The sequence below is a fragment of the Muscardinus avellanarius genome (genome assembly GCF_963383645.1).
Source record: "Muscardinus avellanarius genome assembly, chromosome: 14".
Classification (NCBI taxonomy): Eukaryota; Metazoa; Chordata; class Mammalia; order Rodentia; family Gliridae; genus Muscardinus; species Muscardinus avellanarius.
The window spans coordinates 54,012,715-54,034,525 of record NC_137800.1 but is presented as its reverse complement, the minus strand read 5'-3'; the positions used below and the strand labels follow the sequence as shown (position 1 = coordinate 54,034,525).

The 21,811-nt window shown below is 37.2% G+C and overlaps 1 protein-coding gene across 3 annotated transcripts in view; it reads right to left on the bottom strand.

The window, feature by feature from the left end:
* Positions 1 to 21,811, bottom strand: part of UNC5D (unc-5 netrin receptor D) — a gene marked incomplete at both ends in the record, with an annotated part of 663,802 nt that overhangs the window by 49,904 nt on the left and 592,087 nt on the right. For all 3 annotated transcript variants that reach the window (XM_080710801.1, XM_080710802.1, XM_080710803.1), the window contains one exon: positions 17,239 to 17,323. In XM_080710801.1, the coding sequence (XP_080566927.1) occupies positions 17,239 to 17,323 (85 nt within the window). The remainder of the gene's footprint in view (positions 1 to 17,238; positions 17,324 to 21,811) is intronic.

Sequence of the window (21,811 nt, the reverse complement as noted above, 5' to 3'; positions counted from 1 at the left end):
AATTAGTGAGATTTTCAAAGTAATTAAAACCCTTCACACACCTATGGAGGCAGATGTTAGCAGCATAAGGTCACAGAGAAGTCAAGCAAAGGGCCTGTGGCCAAAGAACCCTAGATTTCCAACGCACAGGCTTCACTCAGATGACACTTTACTATTACTGTTACAGAAGGTCTAGCCATATTGTGGGCTCCTGCAACACCCCAAAGGAGGTAGCTGGGGAGGGGTGCAGTCCAAGTGTACTCACAGATTCAGGACATTTGAAGAAAGGAAGCTGAGAAGAGAAGGCTTTACTTAGGCATGAACAAAATTGAAGCTTTGTAAAGACAACAGAGATGGCATTTTGGTTTTCTCACATTATATAATGTGTGACAATGCAGATTCATGTCCCTTTGGGAAAAAAAGGCAACAGATTTTTTTTAAACTGTTTTGAGCTAATAATAATGGAGTTAATAACAGCAGTAATTCCAGAACCATAATATGAACCCCCTCTGTGTATCTTACAACCTAATGATCCACAAATTGAAAAACCCTTGTTATGCAACTCTTCTGTTACTTCACTTTTTCATTGTTTATCTATCTATACATACATACACACACACATATATATCACACATGTACAAATACATGTATATAACTATAGTTTTAATCCTATGTGTGCACAGAAAAAATGAATAATTTAAGAGCTAGTTATGAATTCTACAAGAACTCTGCTATTTATTCAACAAATTGTCAGTGTGTAAATATACTCTTTAATAAAAATTTTAAAACCCTAGGAATGAGCATGATGAGAACAAGGAGGCATCTGGCAATGGTGCTGATTGACATGCTTTTCTCCTTCCTTCCCACAGTCTGCCTCCAATTTAGCAACCATGGCCACACTTCTGAAAGCACCAGTTTTCTCTTATCTCAGGGAATGGCCACTATTCCCACTGTTCTGGAGAACAGAAGCTAGAACATTTTCCTCCTGATATTTTCTGAGAAGTCAAACATATCTGTATATTTTATTTTATTTATTTGAATACATACATGCAAACAGAGAGGAGATGGGAAAAAGAGCAAATACAGTAAAACATTAAAATGTGCTGTGTGTATGTGTGTCACTATCATTATGATGTGAGACTACAATGCACCAAAAGTACAAAAAAATCCAATAAAAATTAAATATTCAAATGGGAGATAGGAATTATTTGTACTGCTACTTTGCTTTTCATTAAGTTTGAAATTGTATCAAAAAGAAAAATAAAATATTGAATGAGTGGAGATAGAAGACCTGGGAAGAATTTTGTCCAGAGTTTTAAAAATAAAATCAGTAAGGCCACTGACTACTACATAAAGTCTGTACAGGAGGGAGACATAGAGGATGCACCTGTTGGTGGTGAGGTGATGTTCCAAACATGCCCTGTAGGAAGTGACATCCTACTGCACTCATCTGCACACCAAAGTCAATTTAAGGTCCCGCTGAAGGTCAGTTATTACAACTGCTACCCTGGCGAGTCTAGAGGGCTATCTCCATAAGTTTTTCTTTTGCACTTAATGTTTCTTGACCTGATGTTCACCTTGTAAAGTGCCAATTTCTCCAAGCCAAAAACAGTTCCAAGTTTTGATATGAGGTTTTCTTTATTGTTCTTGTATACCATGCTGTGCTTGGTAATTACCATCCCCTGCCTTTCTCCATATGGTCTATTTTATAGATTAAGGTAGGTTTGATCACCTTTACCCAGAGTATCATTCAGGAATCCAGACAGGAGAGGAATGATAGTTTACTATGGCAGTCCTGGGTTGATACATAATTAAATTATATTTTGATGGGATAGCCATAAACCACAGAAAGATGGAAGATGTAGTCTTAAAATTAGAGCCCAGAAAGCAAGGTAGCTCTACTCTCCTATAGTTTTCTGTTAAGAAGACTGGTTTCAATTATTCTTTTTCTTTTCATTAAAACCTCAGATTTTGACCTCAGGTGCTAAAATTGCTATGATAGAAACCAAGGTTTCAGGGGTTATTTCTTTTTTCTTTTCTTTTTTTTTTTTTTTTTTGAGTCAGATACCTGTCCTACTTGTCAGCTCCAACCAGATATTTCAGATCAGCCCTAAGAAAAGTGACATCAGAGAATGTATAGGAGAGCTGTGTCCCTTAACATTAGCTTTTTTTCACCAGCCTACCTGGTGAGGACTTGAATTCTGGTGACTTCTGCACATGATTTAAGAAAATAGACATCTGGAAAAAGAGAATAGGGGATGAGGAGCAGAGCAAAGGAGAAAGAGTGAAATGAAGCAATATCTTTTTTTTATTATAATGGACTCCTCACTTTTTGTCTTTGAGTAGACCCCAAACTGGAATATGGTTCAGAGTTCCTTGGGTAGCTTTCTTAATGTTATATTCCTAGACAATATCAATAAAGATTTGGATTCAGTATTTCTGGAATAGAGATCAGGAGTCTAAACATTTTTTTTTCCTTTGCATTCTCTATACACAAAGAGGCCCTGAGACCAATATTTGAGAATTATGTAGTTCTTGAGAAAATGTCCAAATCAGCAACTCATGCAGCAAGAGCTTAGTGTTCTTAAAAATCAAAAGTAGGCTTCCAAAATGGAATTCAGATTAAAAAAAATTGAATACTCAATATATAGTCCTGGTCTCATGTTACTATGATAGAAAATTCAACTACACTGGGACTTTTCCTTTTACCCTTTTTATTCTAAGTACTGTGGGTATTCATAAACAAGGATGTCAGGCTGGGGGTTGATTAGTAACTGAAAATAATGGTATAGATTATTAAACCATTATATTCCATTAGTTGGGGCAGGGAAAAGAGCAGTTCTAACAGTGAATTACAGCAAGCAATGCGTACAATTCTCTGAGGACAGAAGCATCTGCCTCTACTATTAAGAGGTTTAAAGATGTGGGTCACCAACATGGTACTATCTGAAATAGTGTCACAGGGAGATGGCACAAGGTGTTTGGGGTAGGGAGGGAATAACATACACGCTGGAAATGAGTGGCTGAATTTGCTGAAATTTGAGCAACACTATGTTGCCAGATTAAGCTGTTTGTGTATATTAAATGGTTTTTATTTATACACACATTCTTAGGGTGTTTATCAATTAATACACTAAAAGAATCACAAATCATGTGCGAATCATCAGCTCCTAGACACAATCTGAACCTCATATTTTATGCAGTGTTGGGCTTGTATTTAGCTTATCTTTTAGAGGTGAAACGATGGCTTGCTGTGAAAGAGAAGGGAGAGGGAGAAGACTGGATCTCTGCTGCTGTGGCATGTGTTTAGCACCCACTAAGTTGTTTATTTATTTATATTTTTAGTGGGGAAAACAGCCTTCTCTGGAAGAGATTTAAATTCTATCTCATAGAACCATTTCATTTTGGGCATAAGGTGGAATGCCATGGCCAGTTACCTCCACTCTGAGACTAGAATCTCCTCTCCTATTAGTAGCGATGGTGGGACAAAGTGTGTGTGTGTGTGTGGGGGGGGGGGATAAAACGAAAAGGAATATGTTCCATGAGACATATTCTCTAAACATGGATTCTTCCTTCTTCCCTTGCAGGGACTATAACTCAAGGCCTCATACATGGTGGGCAAATACTCTATCACTAAGCTACAAACTCAGCTCCAAACCTGAAGCTTTAAGGCAAAATGTTGCCATGGTAGATATTATGATTATAGTCATTGGTGCCAGAGAAAGCCTTGGGAACTGCAATATACATCAAGTGATCAAAACAGAGACTAATACTTATTTTCTTTTACTGTTGAACTACAGATTTTTCTGGCTTAAAACACATTTATCTAATAGATATGTAGGTCAGAAGTCTCCCTGAGCTAAAATGAAAGTGTGGTCAGAATGGCATTCCTACTGGAACACCTGTGGGAATCTACTGCCTTCCCTTTCCCAGCTTCTGGAGGCTACCCTGTTTCTTGTGCAAGGTCCTCCTTTCTTGTTCAAGCCAGCAGCACAACAATGTCAACTCTATCTCTGACTCTGCTACTTCTATCTGTGTTCCCCTTATAAGGCTCTTTACATGGGGTCCACCTAAATGGTCCCAAATAGCCTCTACTTCTTATGGTTTTTATGTTCAATCACATCTACACAGTCCCTTCACCAGCTGCAGGAAGAATACATCTACAGGTTTCAGGGACAAATATATATATATATATATATATATATATATATATATATATATATATATATATATACTGGAGACCCTCTGGCACTGCCTACTGATCTACTCTTATCTCCCAGATACTGCATAGCCTAAACAAAGTATTGTTTATTTTGGGATTATCTTCAGTGTCTGATACCTAGAGTCTCTACTTTAATTTCCAGAGTGAGACTTCATATCTGCATATAATTTTATGACATTCTGGGAAGTTGTTATGGATGAACATAAAGACTATAACCAAGGGAGGTAGGAGGTTGACTGTTCTGTTTTTCAAAGGGCTGTGTGGATTACTGTAGCAAGCATGGAGGCAGCCTCAGCGTGTGCTAATTTCTCAGCCTCAGCATGGGCTAGTTCCTTCACCTGGCACTTTTATTAGGCTATAACTAAGTGGAGTGGAACATATATTAAATATCTTAATAGGACTGATTATTTCTACTTCTAGCATGGGCGGTAAAAAAGGTGCCCACATACAAATAAAAATAATGACAGTCTTTTGGTTCCCATTTACAATGCACAATCAGGCCTTGAACCAGGGACATTCCCCTTACTGAATTAAGGTGTTCCTTCTGTTCAGATCCATTAACAACACCCAAAGCCACTGTGATCTTTTCAATGGAATTTTTAATTAAAGACTCCTCCAGACCATTCTAATCACTTTCTTTGTGTGCTCACCTGGGCTTCAAATGTAAATTGATTAAAATGATGACACTTTTTATTTAGGTATGTGTGTGAATTGATAGGGTACAGATGTAAAGGGAAGCAATGAACATGGCTTGAGGAAAATTTCTTTTCACCCAAAAAGTAGATCTTAAAATGACAATGTAGTAATTATTTTACTCTTTCCCCTTTTTTTTAAATCCCTTCCTCTTATGTTTTGGGGGTAATAGCATTATATTTAAACTAAATAACTTTGTGAAGAAATCATCATGATTTTACTGGGGGAGAGAGCATAATCTTCCACTAAAGGTGCATTAACCCTTCTAGGCCATTAAGATACCATTTGATAAATTGCCCCTTTTATTACACTGCATGGCACTGGAAGCCTGAAAGAATTAATGCAGCTCCCAAATGGTAGCAATTTGCTTCATGGCACTAGCTGAGAGTCCTATTTTGCTTTGTTTCTTAGGAAACACCTTTCTTCAGCACCTTCTATGTCTGTTACAGAGGTAATTAATGCCAAAAAAGGTAAGTGTATGCTAACAATTTGATACTGTCAATAAAACTTTCTAAAACTCATTGAATACAGGATTTGAATACAGGACTGACATTTAGCAGAAATGGGGATGAAAACAGTCCATTCAGTTTCTATCCAATACTACCTATCTAGCAAGGAAAGCCTGGCAAAGTGGATAGTAACAAAGCTTGTTTAAGGTGGCCTAAGCTACATGCCCTACTGGACTGGTCACACATCTCCTAAGTATCAGCCTACCCAGAGTCAACTGTTGGATCTATATTGTATACCTTTAAAGTTTAAATCACAGGCCGGAGTGTTATGAGAAAGAGAGTCTCACAGGCATTTGAGGGATTTATTTGTACCTTGGTCAAGGTCTTAAATTTATGATGAACTACTAACATGTTTGCTGTGATTGAGAGCATCTTTCCTAAATCTAGAAATATGATGGCAGCTAAATATTAAGAGCATAGTATCATCAGGACAGAGCTAAATCAAAAGAGCACCTTTGTTATCTATGTAATTTTTTAAAAGTAAGGATAAAAGAAAATGACATAAAAATGAAACATTTCATTGGCATTTTAGAGATCAGGCATGTAGCTCAGTGGCAAAGCATTTTCCTTGCATGCAGGAGGTCCTATGTAAACAACAATATATATTTTATACTACACACACATACACACATATTATGACACTTTACAGATTGCATTGGACTTCTCAAATATGGAGCTATTGATTGTCCTTTGCCAAATTCTGAAACATAGTTAAGGAATAAAATTTACAGGTCATAAAACTGAGGCTGAGAAAAAAAATTTTTTGCAGGTCATGCAGCTTACTGCCAGCAACGGTATGTGGGCCCAGCTCTTCTGAGTACCTATGCTTCCCTTACTCTACCAGGTCATTTGATTCTTGATAACTCTGCATTTCTCATGTGACACCAATGCCTATGTCAGTACTAACTTGCCAATGGGTTAGGTATGTATCAGCTCACTTTGGTGAGATACAGGAGTGGTTGGCTCTTCATTACAAAGATGTATGATTTCTGCCTTTGAATGCATCATGTATTCTATAACTTCTTATGGCAAAAAGGGTCTCTGTTTCACTCTGGCCAAGCACTGGATGTAGGATTTGTAATCAGCAGGGTTTTGTTGTTCTTGGTTATAAATATTATTTTCCTTTTTATTATTTATTCTTTAATCATTTTACCTATCCTTTATCTTGTAAGTTAAAGAGCTGTGTTCCTTCCCAAGAAAGAAATCCAGAGTTGGTCCCAGAGAAACTATTATCACAAATTATCAAGTGACCTTCAGCTGGTAAACCTCTTTTTACTAATTAATCATCAGCTCCCAAGTCAGAATCCTGGGCATTATCTCCAAATCCTTCATTACATATTAACACACACACACACACACACACACACACACACACACACACACACACACTATTGCCAAGTTCTTCCCCAAGTGTCTCTCAAAATTCACCACTGACAGCAATGTGGAGATTAGAGAATAAATTTGAAAGATGACTAGGAACAAAGACCCTCTAACGTAGAGTGATTATAATTTATTGTCCAAATTGACATACTTTTGAGGGATAGAAGGAGCACAATTAAAAACTGTGTCAAGCAAAATGAGACACAGTCCCACTATGCTTTCTAGGAGAGCACTTGCATCATCAAGGTTTGAACTCTGGCAGTAGCTATGGAGTCAAATATAGTCTATCCAAAAGGTACATATGGTCAAGTTCCCCAAATGTTAAGCCTTTTCTCCCCATGAGGCTATTTATACCTCTTGTGGAATATCCTTTACGCTATTTTTTTCAGCAATGTTGGAGATTGAACCCAGGGCCTCACTTATGCCACACAAGCTCTCTACCACTAAACTCCATCCCCAGCCCTCCTTTCACACTCTTTCAGTTTGTCAGTTGTTACTTCCTCTCTGAAATATTCCTTGAGCCTTTAGACAGGGTTCAACCTTTCACTCCTAGTGAACATTTATATATCTCTGTCACCACAGGCTCCACAATGTCATCATTAATTTAACAAATGCTTTGAATGTGGGACTTAATCTATTATGGGTTTGGATGATTTTGGTTTTCATACTCATCACTAACAACTGGACTTCATGGAGCTACCTATGGTAGCAGGACCACTTGAAGAAAATTCATTTTATAACTGTATAACTTTTATAACTTTTAAGTTATACATGATTGCTAAAATAATGTAAGTTGGTTTTTAAGCCTCATTTTTGTTAATTATAAAACTTTTGCATATGTTTAATGTAGTGATGGACACATACAATTCCAGTACTTGGGAGGCTAAGATAGAAAGATTGCAAGTTCAAGGCCAGACTCAGCAACCTAGTAAGAAAAAGACCCTGTTTGGGGGGTAAAAGGGCTGGGGATACAGCTTGGAGGTATAATGCCTCTGAGTTCAATATCCAGTACCCAAAAAAAACCCTTTTATGTCTGATACCATATTCTTCCTGCCCTCATTACCCACAGACATGTTTGTGACACATTCATGCACATGAACATTTGCATGCATACACATGAGGGTCTAAATGCTTGATCTGGAGAGGAGGGTATCTGTTTCCCCACGCATTCCTTCTTCCATGAACTTATCCCTGTGGCACTCTGGTAGGAAGAAAGGAAAAAGAAAACATTTTTTTTTAACTACCCATAGTAAGTTAGTGATTATCTTCTTGAATGACTACAAAGACAATGAAATAGTCTTTAGTAGACTCTGTGTAAGTGAGTAGTGACTCTAAAAGTTCTTTGGGACAGAGTGACTTGGGTTCACTCTGGGTGGTGACTCTAAACATTCTTTGGGTGCAGGTGACTAGATTGCCAAAAGTTGGCCCTAAGTATCTGTACTACACTCTTTCAGACACATTTGTCAAATCGCCCCAGTGGGCAGCATCATGGCCTAAGTGGCAACATTTTGACCCCTGGGCAGTCTAAGGTTTGCAGTCTCACCCTTGCTGGCCCACAGGTTCATGTTCTCTACTTCTTTGTAATATGAGGACCAAAATATTGTAGAAATGCACTTGGGCCTTCTCTCCTTTGTTTATCATCATATCCTTTTTCTTGTTTTTTTCCTCCTGATCCCTTGTAGCATGAAGCAAGTCACAAACTGATACATAATGAGAAGATCAGGTATCAACATCCACTTCCTATAGAATATCCACATTTTATTAATAATTCTGTTGGGAATCCTCTCTTTGGGCTTTGGAGAGAGCAAAGTATGGCCATTTTTGATACATGCATTTCTCCAAAATGTGAATTCTCTTTTTCTCTCTTTGGGTCCCACTCTTGTTATAGGGAGGGAGTGGGCATGGTATGTAGTGGGTGGAGATCAGGGTTATTTATTAGAATGAAATGATGCTTCTTGGTTTCCACAGAGAGTTGGGAAACTGGCCTTAGTATTATATCTAGCAAATCTTTGAAATTAAAATGTTGGAGTATTTTGTTCTTTTCTCATTTCCAACCAGCAATGAACTCTGTCATTCCAGAATACAAAAATTGTTCATTAGGTCCCACGTACCATATTGCTACATACATTTATGCATATGTATATGTACCATATGTGTATGTGTATATATGCATATATATGTACATATTATAAAACTTCTACTTTCTATATGACTGTATATTTTGCTTGGTTCACAGTATTGAATAAATTTGACATTTAATAAATGGCTATTGACTACACTGAGCTTATGATACAAAACATAGAAACTATTCTACAAGTCTATAATTCTTTTAAAATGAGAATTTTTAAAATTTTTAATAAAACTTTTATTATGGCATTTCAATTACACATCATAGTAATGTCCAAAATGATAGAAACATATATGCATATAGCACTTGATGTGTCTCCCTTTTTCTCCCATCCCCATTTGCATACCTGTTAGTAAGATTAATAGTGATGCCTTCATATATGGATATATAATTATTTGGACTTTTTTTGTCTGAGCAGAGATGGCTGGAGACAAAACCTGCTTGTACCCCTCCAAGTCTGGAGAACAAATTGAGATCTAATCAACTGAGAAAGGTATAGACAGGCTTTTTAAGTTGCAACACTGCCCTGACCAGTCACCTGATATCAGAGTAGAATCAGAGACAGGTGTTCTTGTTCAAAGCTCAAGAGGCCAAGTTTTGACTTGGGGCCACTACACCTCCTGCAGCAGCCTGGTGATACAGTTTTCTTACCTTCTGAGGACTCAAAGGTCCCAGAAAAAATATATGTAATTTCATCTTTTACTGGGATAGAGAAGGTATTAGTTTGGCCTTAAACTTCTGATTTGTCATAAAAAATATTTTATTATACAGAGTCATATCATAAAAATCCATTTCTGTGAATAAATGGCCATCTGGCTAGTCTTTTAATTTCATTGATGAAAGAGGAATACATATATGTTTTCTTCTTAACTCTTCTAGGAATGAGGTCCTCATAACAGTCTAAGGACATTTTAAGTGCTTATGTCCTCTCTAAGGCATGATATATGAGGAAATATGTGGATATGTGTCTTGACATATGTAATAAAGACCACACGAAGCTATTCTACAGAAGTAGTCTACACATTAGAATTTGTTTGTTCATCTCTAGTAAAGAAACTACACTTTCTATTTTTTAGTTTAGTATTTTGTCTTACTCCAGTAATTAAAACTATTAAAACTGTTTTACCATCCCAGCATCCTCAAAACAGATAATGTTTCATAACCCTGCAATCTCTACTTTTCCAATCCTTACCTCTAAATGTACCCTGAGCAGGATAAAGCATATAACAGAAGACAAAAGTGGTAGAAATATTCCATCTGGGCTAGGACCAAATTCCAAAATAAAAATGTCATTTTGTAAACTCTTTGATAAAATTATTTATAATATTTCTGATGCTGATCTAAGTATTTGGTCAGGAATAGCCACACAATAGCTTAATTGGATAAAGAAATGAATGTTTGCCTTCAGTTTCATTTTATTGCTTCTCAGAAGAAAGCTCTCTATAATAATTTCTTATCTACTTCTATACTCTCCTCCAATCCCCAGGTCCTCACTGTAACATGGGGGTGTGGGTGGGGGATAACTCTAAATGGATGTAGCTTTTTTTTTAATCCATTCACATGAATACCTTAATTTTTATTCTATAAAAAATTATCAGCCTGGCATGGTGGCACATGTTTGTAATCCCAGCATTTGGGAGGCTAAGACAGAAGGAACTGGGATCTCAGACAGCCTCATATACTTAGTGAGGTCTTCTGAAACTCAGTGAGACTGTTTAAAAACACAGAATGAAAAAAAAGGACTGGGGCTGTACATAGTTAGAATGCCCCTGGGTTCTGTCCCCAATACTGAAAAAAAAATCAGAGCTGGGGCTGGTGGATGTGGTGGCTCTCTGCACATCTACACAAATGGACAAGTCTACATGTGGTAATCATAGTGCTTGGGAGGCTGAGACAAGGAGGACTGTAGGTTCAAGGCCAGCATCAGCAATAAGCAATTTAGGGAGACCATGTTTCAAAATAAAAAAAATAGGACTGAGGGTATAACTCAAAGAAATAATTCTCCTGGGTTCAAACCCAGGCCCTTCCCACCCACCCAGAAAAAATAAATCATAATTTGGTTAAAGTGGAAATGATGAAACTCTACCCCCACTGAAGGAAATAATGCAAAAGAGAAAACAAATAAGCAAAAAAATTACCTAAATATTTCTGATTAAAATTGAGAAAATGGAAAATAAAATGAGACTGGGCCATTCTCAGAGTCTCTGCTGGTTTTGTCCTCTGCAGAAAGGAGGCCACGTCTAGCGCTGTACTGGCTGTCACATGCCCTTGACCTAGGTGTCTGGCTCCTCACCAGCACATGCTCTGCCAGCCCCATAGTCTTGCCACTAGTATGCTGTGAGGTCACTCTCTTCCCTTTTCTTGTTTCTGTGCCTAACTCTGTTGTCACTGACAAGGCAGTTAGAAGGAAACTGTCTAAGGCAATAGTTTGACATTATAGACACGTTAAAGCATGGTCAGATATCTGGATTTTGTCACTCTTAAAGCCTTCTCCCCCTAACACATGTAAACCTGTCCACATATGAAGAGTTATAGAGAGCTTTGGAGACAGAAATCATTCAGGCACTTCTGTTTTTGTTACTTATGCCTGGTCAATTCCTTGTCATTTTTAAGCCTGAAATCAGATGACATCTGTCTCCAGGAAGCCCCCTCAAGTCCCCTCTTTAAGTGTATCCCTACAATGCATTAGGGATCTGCTCTACTTTCCTATTACTTTCTGTGAAAATCTTCTACTGCAGTAGTACAGGTTGAATGTCCTTAATCTGAAATTCTTCAAAACCTGAAACTTTGTCTGTGCTGACATGACACAAGTAGAAAAGTCCACAGCTGACCTATTATGGGTCATTCAAAATGCAGGCACATTAAAAACTACCTTCAGGCTATTTGCATAAAGTGCTTATGAAATATAAATAAATTTTTGCCTTTAGACTCAGGTACTATCCCTGAGATACCTCACTGTGTATATGCAAATATTATCAAATCTCCAAAAAATACAGTCTGAGATATTTTTGGTTCCAAGAATTTCATTGTATGGATAATGAATTCATAACTACATTAAATTACAATGCTATTCTTGTCTTTCCATATTTGGGTTCCTCTCTGTCCATTTCATGGTGTATTTCCATTATTAAGCTTAAGCACCACCTGCCTCTCTTCGCACACTCTATGGGAATAATACACTTAACTGTGCCATAGGTAGAAGTGTGACTGTTAGAGTTTAAGTTGGGAATATCAAATATTCCAGACTCCTGTCTTGAAAGCTTGGACCTAGATGGTATCAGAAACTAAGAGGTGGGGCCTACCTGGAGAAAGTAGGTCACTGAGAGTGTGCCCATGAAAAGGATATAGGAACGTTTGGCCTTTGACACAGACCCAATGATGGGTGAAATGACCACAAATGGAAACCTCTAAAACTGTGAGCCCCAGTAACTCTCCTCCTTTTGATAGCTTAGGTATTTTGTCACTGTTACAAAGTGACAAAATATAGTTTAAAGTGATGTAGTTTAAAGAATACACTGCTAATTTAAAAAATTTTCTTTGTGTCTAGTTTTGATACAACAAAATACACTTTCTTTGTTCTTAACTGTCAAGCTATAAAATTAGAATTATTATGTACAAGGGGTAACATGAAGATTAGGATGCGTAATCAGTGTGTAAAAAGTAACATCTGCCTCCATGCATAAAGATATCAACTAGGTTTTCTTTTATCATCTTCAAGGCTGTGGTATTACTATAAAGCCAAAGAGTAGACAAACCCACTATGTCTCCCAGGTAGATACCTACTATTGTTTTTCAGATGCGAAAGCAGAAACACCAAGAGTTCCAATAATTTAACTATGATCACACCTATATAACAGTAGTGATGCTTATACCTGAACCCAGGACCCCTGAGGCCTGAGTGCACATTCTCTGTCACTTCAAATGTGTCCCATCATGGTGTATAGGGAGATGCCACACTGGAGTGCGATTTGTTCTCAGGTTTTTCTTCTCCCAATTCTATAATTTAACAACAGCAATTTACCCCCATAGACTTGTAAGATATGCTCAATTTGATCCTGTCTTGCCTAATACTCACTCAATGCTTTAACAGAGCTAGTCCAGAGGACATCTGCTTACATGAGCCAAAATATGCTACAAGATGCTAGAAAGCTGTTTCCTTATAGAATCCTACATCAAAGAGAGTCAGAATCATGAACTCTGGTATTGGAGATTCAGAATTTCAATCCTAGTTCAGCTACTGAATACCACACTCTTTCAAAGGTACTTTATCTTCTTGAAGCTTTCATTGTTCAGACATTTTTTTCTCATCTCTAAAATTGGTATAAAATCCTCTTCCTTAAAAATATTGCTGTACAGATTAAATAAATCAAACATATGTGAGAATGGTTTAAAAATTATACTGGAAAAGGTTAAGTACCTATTACCTTTCCTAGAATGTACATCCCTTCTTTTAGTAAGCTATTATGCATTTAATATACCCAAAAAATCAACAGAGATAATTTCTTAAGCACAACTAACTGTATTAGTCAGCCTTCTCTCACAGTGAAAAATAACACAGAAAATCAAGTTATAAAAAGGAAAGTTAATTTTGGTTCTCAGTTTCAGAAATTTTAGTCTATAGTCACTTGGTCCTTTTCCTGATGGGTCTGTGGTAGTACAGTACATCATGGCAGGAATGTGTGGCAGAGAAAAGTGCTAACCTCATGGCAGTCAGGAAGCAAAGAGAGACAGGAAGAGCCTAGGGTACCAATGTAAGACAGGAAGAGCGTAGGGGTCCACTACAGCTGTACCTTCTGAAGGAACCAATTCCTCAATAGCACCACCAGCTAGGGACTAAATTTTCAATACCTGGGCCTCTGGGGACACAAAGTATAGAATTAACTAAAGGTTTAGACTGCTGGAGAAAGTTGAAAAAGATTCATTAAGCATTAAGGCAGTTTTTCACATTTGAAAGTATAGATAAAGCAGGGATGTTGAGGAGGAAAAATATAAGCATCCTTTAGGAGGCTCATACAAATTCAAGTGATACCTCCTAAGAGAGACAGAATACATTCAATTGAGACAAACAACAACCTCACTTAAAAGTTATCCAAATACAGCCTGGGATGGTTGTGTAAACTTATAATCCCAGCATTTTGGAGGCTAAGGCAGGAGGATCGTGGTTTGAGGACAGCCTCAGATACTTAGTGAGGCCCTTTGCAACACAATGAGATCTTGTTTCAAAACAAAGAATAGAAAATAGGGCTGGGGAGCTGGGGGTAAATCGAAGGTACAATGCCCCTGGGTTTCATCCCCAGTACTGCAAAAAAAAAAAAAAGGAAAAAGAAAAAGAAAAAGAAAAAGAAAAAAAGTTATCCAAATATGGAAGTATAGCTATCTAAAACTACTTGAATATAGGTTTTTTGGGGGGATCTTTCATTCATTCCACATAGCCATATCCCCTGGTAATCAGATACAGCATTTGGATTTATTAGTTACACTTCTATGTCATTACCCATCTGTACTAGGGAAATAACTCAGAAAGGGCCCTTAGAAATATATGGTTGAGAAGAAGATGGAGATTTAGATACAGCATGATGATGTTATTTTAGAAGATACTATAGTATTTTGTGTGATGGAAGATCAGGAAATCCAACTCTAACACCTATGAAATAAAATGGAAGGCATAGTAGTGTCTCTGGAGGCAAAGATGAAAGAGAGGCTGCAGTGAATTTTGGCTGTCTGGACCCCTAACAAAAGTTTAGGCGGATGGACAACATGAAATGAAAATGAGGCTTCATGTGACATTATAAAGAAAAGCTGATACAATGGCCTTTCCTGCCTACTCACAAGACTAAAGAACTCATATTCAAGTAGCCTCTTGGCACACACAAAAGAAAAATCACCTCGACTTTAAGAAAAAAAAGCAAAAAGGCATTTGCTATTTTTAGCATTTTTTAAATAGTCATGTGCCACCAAAAGGGAATGAGAATTGCCAAGAAACTAATGGCCTGTAGCCCAGAGACTGGCCATGTCCTCAGGAGATAGAAACATCTGGAAAGGCTCCAGAAACCTGAAAGGAAATGTGTGCCTCCCATAATTTTAGTTTTTTTTTTTTTTTTTTTTTTTTTTTTTAGTTTTAAAGGTAGAAAAATACACACCTCAAGGATTAAAAGTCCTATAGAACTATTTTTGTTTCTACACTTCTAAAGAGCAGCAATAGACTCAAACCCAGAAACAGATGGAAAAAATTTACAAAGCAAATGGTGGCCCAGGGATAACCCCAGTAGGCCAACCTGTCTTTTGTGGTTGTTGGGCTCTGGCAAGTTCATAGGGGTGTCTGTCTGTATTGGGGAATAAATCCAGGGGCATTCTACCTCCAAGCTATAACCCTTGGCTCTTCATATTTTTTATTTTGAAATAAGGTTTCACTAAGTTGCTAAAGTTGACCTTAAATCTGTGATTCTCATGTCTCAGCCTCCCAAGTCCTGGTATTACAGGCATGCACCATACCCAATTTCTCTCCCTCTTAAGACTGGAGGATATCCCAAGTGATTATTTCTTTCTAATATTTTTGAGCAATTTTATTTAAATCCTTCTATGATTTATACTTGTTTGCACATTCTAGCTTTTGACCTCTTAAGAGGAGGCAGATTCTGGTAAAAAGACAGGGGTTGTGGTAAATTGTAAATTAGGTTCCTTGGAAACATGTAAGATAGCCATAGGCTGGTTCTCATGTAATGATGTATAAGACACCAGGGATGAGTTTGATCAGAAGGAGATGAACACAGACTCAGTAGATGGATTACAATGAAGGAAGAGGGATAAATATGTGAGTTTATCCAGGAGGTTGAATTGAGGTAAGATTGGTTGTACTCTATCTCATATAGTCAGCCCTCTATATTCTTGGGTTCAGTACAGCTCCATTTGATGTTGGGTCAAAAATACTACTCTCTAAACAATATGTGCAACATGGTTTGCCTAGCACTTATATATTGTATTAGGTATCATGAGTAATCTAGAAATGAGTTATAATACATAGAAAGATGTGTGTATGTTATATGCAAATATTATTCCATTTTATATTAGGAACTTGAGCATCTGTAGACTGGTATGTTTGAGGGAATTCTAGAACCAATTTCATGTGGATACTGAGGGATGACAGCACTTGAGTTTTGTACTGTAAATGTATAAATGACCATGACCTTGAAGCAGGGATGGTTTAAGTGAGTCAAAGAAAAAAAAGAGGTGACTTGTATAAAAAAACCTCCAATTTTAGGCCTGTTTAATTGACTTGCTTAAAATTTTGAGGAAGGTCTTCAGAACTCTTTGTTGTCTCAGTTTCCTCCATTTGTGGAGTTCAACACCAGTGCCTTTTCAGGAAGGGAGCATAATTCAACAGGACCTCAGAAGTAACATGAGTATCTAACACAGCACTGACACACAGCTCCTCTAAGATCTCAACAACCAACTGGCAGAACCTTTTCCTTCCTTCCTCTCAACTTTGTAGAGCAGAAAGTTAAAGCCGCTGAGCCCAAAAATGCTTTTATAGAAGCAGCTATCAGAATCTTTTTCTCCAGTGGTTCTTCTTTCTGATGTTTTCCTTTCATAAATTCTTTGCTTACAACAACAAAAAGCCATTTAAAGTAACCAAGATGTTATGACTAAAAATGACAGAGGTATATATCCAGTTTATGAGAGAAATTATTTTCTAAAGAGGAGTACAGTTTGTCTTGTGTGGAGGAAAGAAACATTTCTATAAGTATTATAGTTGCGTTAAGAAAATAACCAGCTATTTTCATTAAAGAGCATAAGGCAAGATTTGTATTTGTTCATGTAATTGAATTTAATGCTGCTGAAATTTGTCAGACTTGAAAGCTACTAAAGTTTATACCCTATTTTTTACATGAGGAAAACTTCCTGATCATCTCTTTCAGCCTATATAGATCAGGTTTTGTACTCATCTTAAAAAGGTCATGACTCAATTGTAAATTTGCACAATGACTAGCACCAAAGAGTACCTTCTGGACAATTTTGTTTCCATTTGAAGAAAAACTATATGGGGCAGTCTGTATTTATGAAGAGGTCCTGCTTATGGCTCATTTATCAATATTCTTTTACATTGAGAATATTCTTTGTAGATATCAGTGACCCTAAAATTTGGAGTCTTGCATATTTTTACTCCTGCCAATGATTCTGCAACTGGTTTTTCCATCTATAGAGGCAAGTGGTTCACTCTCTCACTGACACACCATCATGTCTTATTATCTTAATAAATTCACATTTCCTGTAGAATTTCCATCCTGTACTTAAGATGTCATTTAATATGCTGTCCTTTGCTGTCTTACCTGGGTTCACCTTGATTGATGGACATATAAATTTCCCAAGAATTCTCCTCTGGAATGGCACCATGAGGTATGAGTAAACTCACCCCTGAAACAGGAAAATCCAAGAGGTTATTCACAAATCTTCACATTACTATGAAGCATGCCACTTGGGTCCTTTACAAATCCCCAAAGAAAAAGATTCTCTTATGGCAATCTGTAAAATCCCAATCCTTGGAAAATTTATTAAGTCCAAGATAATAATGGAAACACATTTTTGTAACCATGACACACAAAAGAACATTTTATTCAACTGAGTACTAGGTTTCTTTTTAGTATTTTAAATAATACCAGCACTGCGTAGTTTTCTAAAAGATCGGATATCCAAAAACCAGGCACTATTAAACATATTGAAAACAGAAGAGTTTATCAGTATAACAGTTTATCTGTTCTAAAATTTTAAGATGTATTTTTCTTGTTCCTATCTATTGATTCATAGAAAAGATGCCTCAGATATTGAATGAGCTAATATTTTGCTTGAACCTGGTATGAAATTGTCATACAAATTGTGCATCTGCAAGGAAGTTTAGGGTAGTATTCAGGACTACCTCATTTTGCCAAGAAAACTAGAAAAAGTAAAAGTATATGATAATCTTAGGAACCTTCTGGGTTATCATATAACCAATATAGATTGCAAAAAGAAGCTGGAAAGAGTTAAGGCTAAAGGTGACATAATGATATTCATGTCAATGGCAAATTACAAAACCCTAGCAGTGTTCCTTTAGTGAAATATAATGCATAGAGAGAAGGCACAGGAAGCAACTTTGCACTGTACTTTAAATGTCCCCCCTTTCCTCCTGAATGTGGTCAGAAAAATAATTCACTTTGGCCAAGAGAGACATATAGAGAGATCTGGGACGCACTTTAATGAAGCTTCTTGTTTATAAAGTTAAATTAAATAGATAAATAGATCTTTGCAAAATTAAATCCCAGAGCATTCTTCTATTTTGGGAATAATGCAGTCCTCACCTCTTTTTCCTTAATTAGACTTAATTACATAGAAAACTTTTGGGTTTCTCCTGGTAATTTAAACTAGAGATGGCAGGCTTCCCTGTCATCCTTCTTGTGCCTGTTAGCAGATAAAGAGTAAAGGAGCACAAGGCTTATTGTACAACAAGTTATTAGTGATTCGCATTTATGAGTATTATTAAGTAACATGCTAGTCATCATCACTATCCTTCACTAGCACTCAAAATGGGGTACACTTGTATCTTTTTCAGTCTTACAGTGAGGAAATCCATTTCCATTCTAGACTCTAATGCCCATGGTATGAGATCATAAGTTCAATATTTAAGAGCCCTCCAATCAGGCACTTCCTTCCAGTTTCTATTTTTTCCTTCAATGTATTTGCCAAACCAAGGGGTATCCACTATCTATCTCCTTTTCTGCCGTTAAACATAAGATTCAATACAGATGGTATTCAGTATGTTAGGATGTAAATCTGAATATATGCCCAAGTCACACTACCTTCTCTTAGTTTTACATAATTCATTCTCTCTCTCTCTCTCTCTCTCTCTCTCTCTCTCTCTCTCCTCTTTCAATCCATTCCATCAAACAATAATAAATACTATATTACACTGAGAATACTTAGCACAAAGCATTTGATAGGTTTATTAACTTCTATGCTGTACCAGGAATTGTGCTATGTATTAACAATATAACATGACATTATATATATTTAATACTCACATATACATCACACACACACACACACACACACACACACACACACACACACATATGAATGAATGGATGAGTGGATGGGATTCAAAATTCTTAGTAAAACAGTCAGGCTCTAAGCCATATCATCTTGTTTAGATCATCACAGTCTATGGTCCACTTCCAGATGAAAAGAGAATACATATGAGGTTATTTAAGAAAGAGTTATTTGTGGATCTTACCATCTCTCATTCTTGTAAAGTCACCTTAATTCTCTGTATTTAGATTGAAACATTATTCATGTGACTCCTAAATTCAACCTAAATCTACAGGATCATTGGAGCTTTAAAGTATTTTTCACTCTTTCAAAAAGAAATTGTATTATGATCTTGTAAGCATGCTTCCCTCTCCTACCCAAACATGCACACTGTATATGGAAACTGAAGACTCAATCACAGGCAGGGGTTGTAGGAGGTGGGAGTGTTGGTGGTGTGTTATGTATTATGAGGAATAAGAAGCACTGTGGGATGTATTCCGCCACTCTTTCAAGCCATGATGATATGGTCTCCTATGCCATTCACCAGCTATCTATGATCAAGGAAAAATATATACTCCCCCCAAATTCACTTGCTACCTTTTATTTGACCTGTCTGAGTTTCCTACTCCCTACTTTCCCTATTTTTGGAGTGCAACATAGGATGGATGGTTATCAAGGCAATCTAATTTCTGTGCCTTGCTTCCTTTACAGTTTAGTTCTCCAGGGGGCATATTTTGCATTTATGTCATAAAAAGAATAGGAAATATGTTTTAATTCCCTATACTTATTTCTCTTCAAACTAATTAATAGAAAACAGCTTCAAGCTGGGTGTGGTGGCACATGCTTGTAATCCCAGAATTTGGGAGGCTGAGACAGGAGGACTGTGGTTCATGGACAGCCTCAACTACTACTTAATGAGGCCCTCTGCAACTCAGTTAAACGCTGTTTCAAAATAAAGAATAAAAAAAAAGTATAGGAGCTAGGCATAGTGGCGCATGCATGTAATCCCTGCATTTGGGAGGCTGAGACAGGAGGATCTTGGTTCACAGACAGACAGCCTTAGCTACTTAGTGAGGCCTTCTGCAATTTAGTGAGACCCTGTTTCAAATAAAGAATAAAAAATAGGGCAGGGGGTGTAGATTGGAGGTCAAATGCCCCTATGTTCCATTCCCAGTACCGCAATAAAAACAGCTTCAATCTTGTCTAGTACTTCTTGTTGTGTGCTTGGAAAATACCCCCTCTCAGAGGAACCTTGTGACAATCATTGATGATGCTATCAAAATTGTTTGTTTTTAATCTGGGTGTTTGACAAGTCATAGGGGTTCTTTGGTACATCACAATTTCATCTTTCTCTGAAGAAACTAAATAAGTATCATAGCCAATGAGTGAGTTTCTCTGAGTACTACCTTCTTGTGCATGTAAATATATGTGCACACACATTAATAAATAAGGATGGGAAAAGAGAAGAGTAGCTGCCCACCTATTCTAATGGGAGTCCCCTAAGTGCTAAACTGAGATGGACAGAGGAGAACAGATGATGGCACAGTGACTCAATGCATGGCTTTATATAATTATCGTGCATAATGCACCATATTCTTCTACTCATCCAGGATCCACACCTCTTATTCATGAATGTTCACAGGGAGGGTTACTGGCAAATATTGTGGCCGGATTCATTTGCACTGAGTCTCCTATCTGCTAATTATCAACAGGAACAGGAAGAATTGCATCACACATTTACAGGTGACACAAGTTTGAACTACAGACACTATAACATCCTAAAACAGTAAGAAAGATGTACCTGCAAGGCTAGAAAATCATTATTATTAGGGCATAACTGGATGATGATTTAAAAGAAATAAAACATATCTGGGATGATATTTTAAAGAAAACAACAGAACTCAGTGGGGGAACAAGACAACATAGCTTATTAACTTAGGGCAAAGTTTAGTTTCAAGTTACCACTAGAGAGGTCAGTTAGCTAGAACATATTATTACAGATTTCTTTTTTTCTGTGTGTTACTGGGGGTTGAACCCAGATGTGTATTGTCTTTTGAATATACAATCAATTATTTTTTATTTTGAAGCAGGGTCTCTCACTAGGTAGCTGAGGCTGGTCTCAAACCCATGGCCCTTCTGTCTCAGACTCACAAGTACAGGAATTACAGGTGTGTACCACCACACCCTGCTGCCAGGTTTCATTTTATGAGGTAAAATTTTGGCTAGTTCTGTCAAAACACTAAGAAAATCACCTGTCTTCCAACCCAAAGGAGGGGAAAATACTTCGAAATTAATTGTGCTATGGTATAGTCCTGGAACTGATGTTTTATTCAAAAGAGCAACTCTGCAATGATTGTTCATCATTGCTCATCATGAAGTAACAGTATTGGAAAGGTCTATCAACAGTTGAAAGCATTTATGATGTCAGTTAAGAATGAAATGAGACTGAGTGTCATTGCAGTAAATTGTTGGCTAATAGCTGGGCATGGTGGCACATGGCCAATCATAGTAATTTGGAGGCTGAGACAGGAGAATCTCAGGTTAGCTGGGGGTATAGCTCAGAGGTAGAACACTTCTGGGTTCAATCTCCAGTATGAAAAAAAGTCTGCTAGTGCATAAACCATGCTTAGCATAAGCATGGTACTTGTCACAGTCATGTGAGTAAATATATTTTATGCTTCCTGGTCATGTTCTAGGTGATATATGTCAGAGGGTCTTAAATATTGGGGACTATACAGGCATTTTATTATAGTTGATTTTTATTTTAGTGGTATTGGGGATTGGACTCAGGGGCATTCTACCTCTCTGAGCTATACCCTCAGCCCTATTTTATTTTATTTT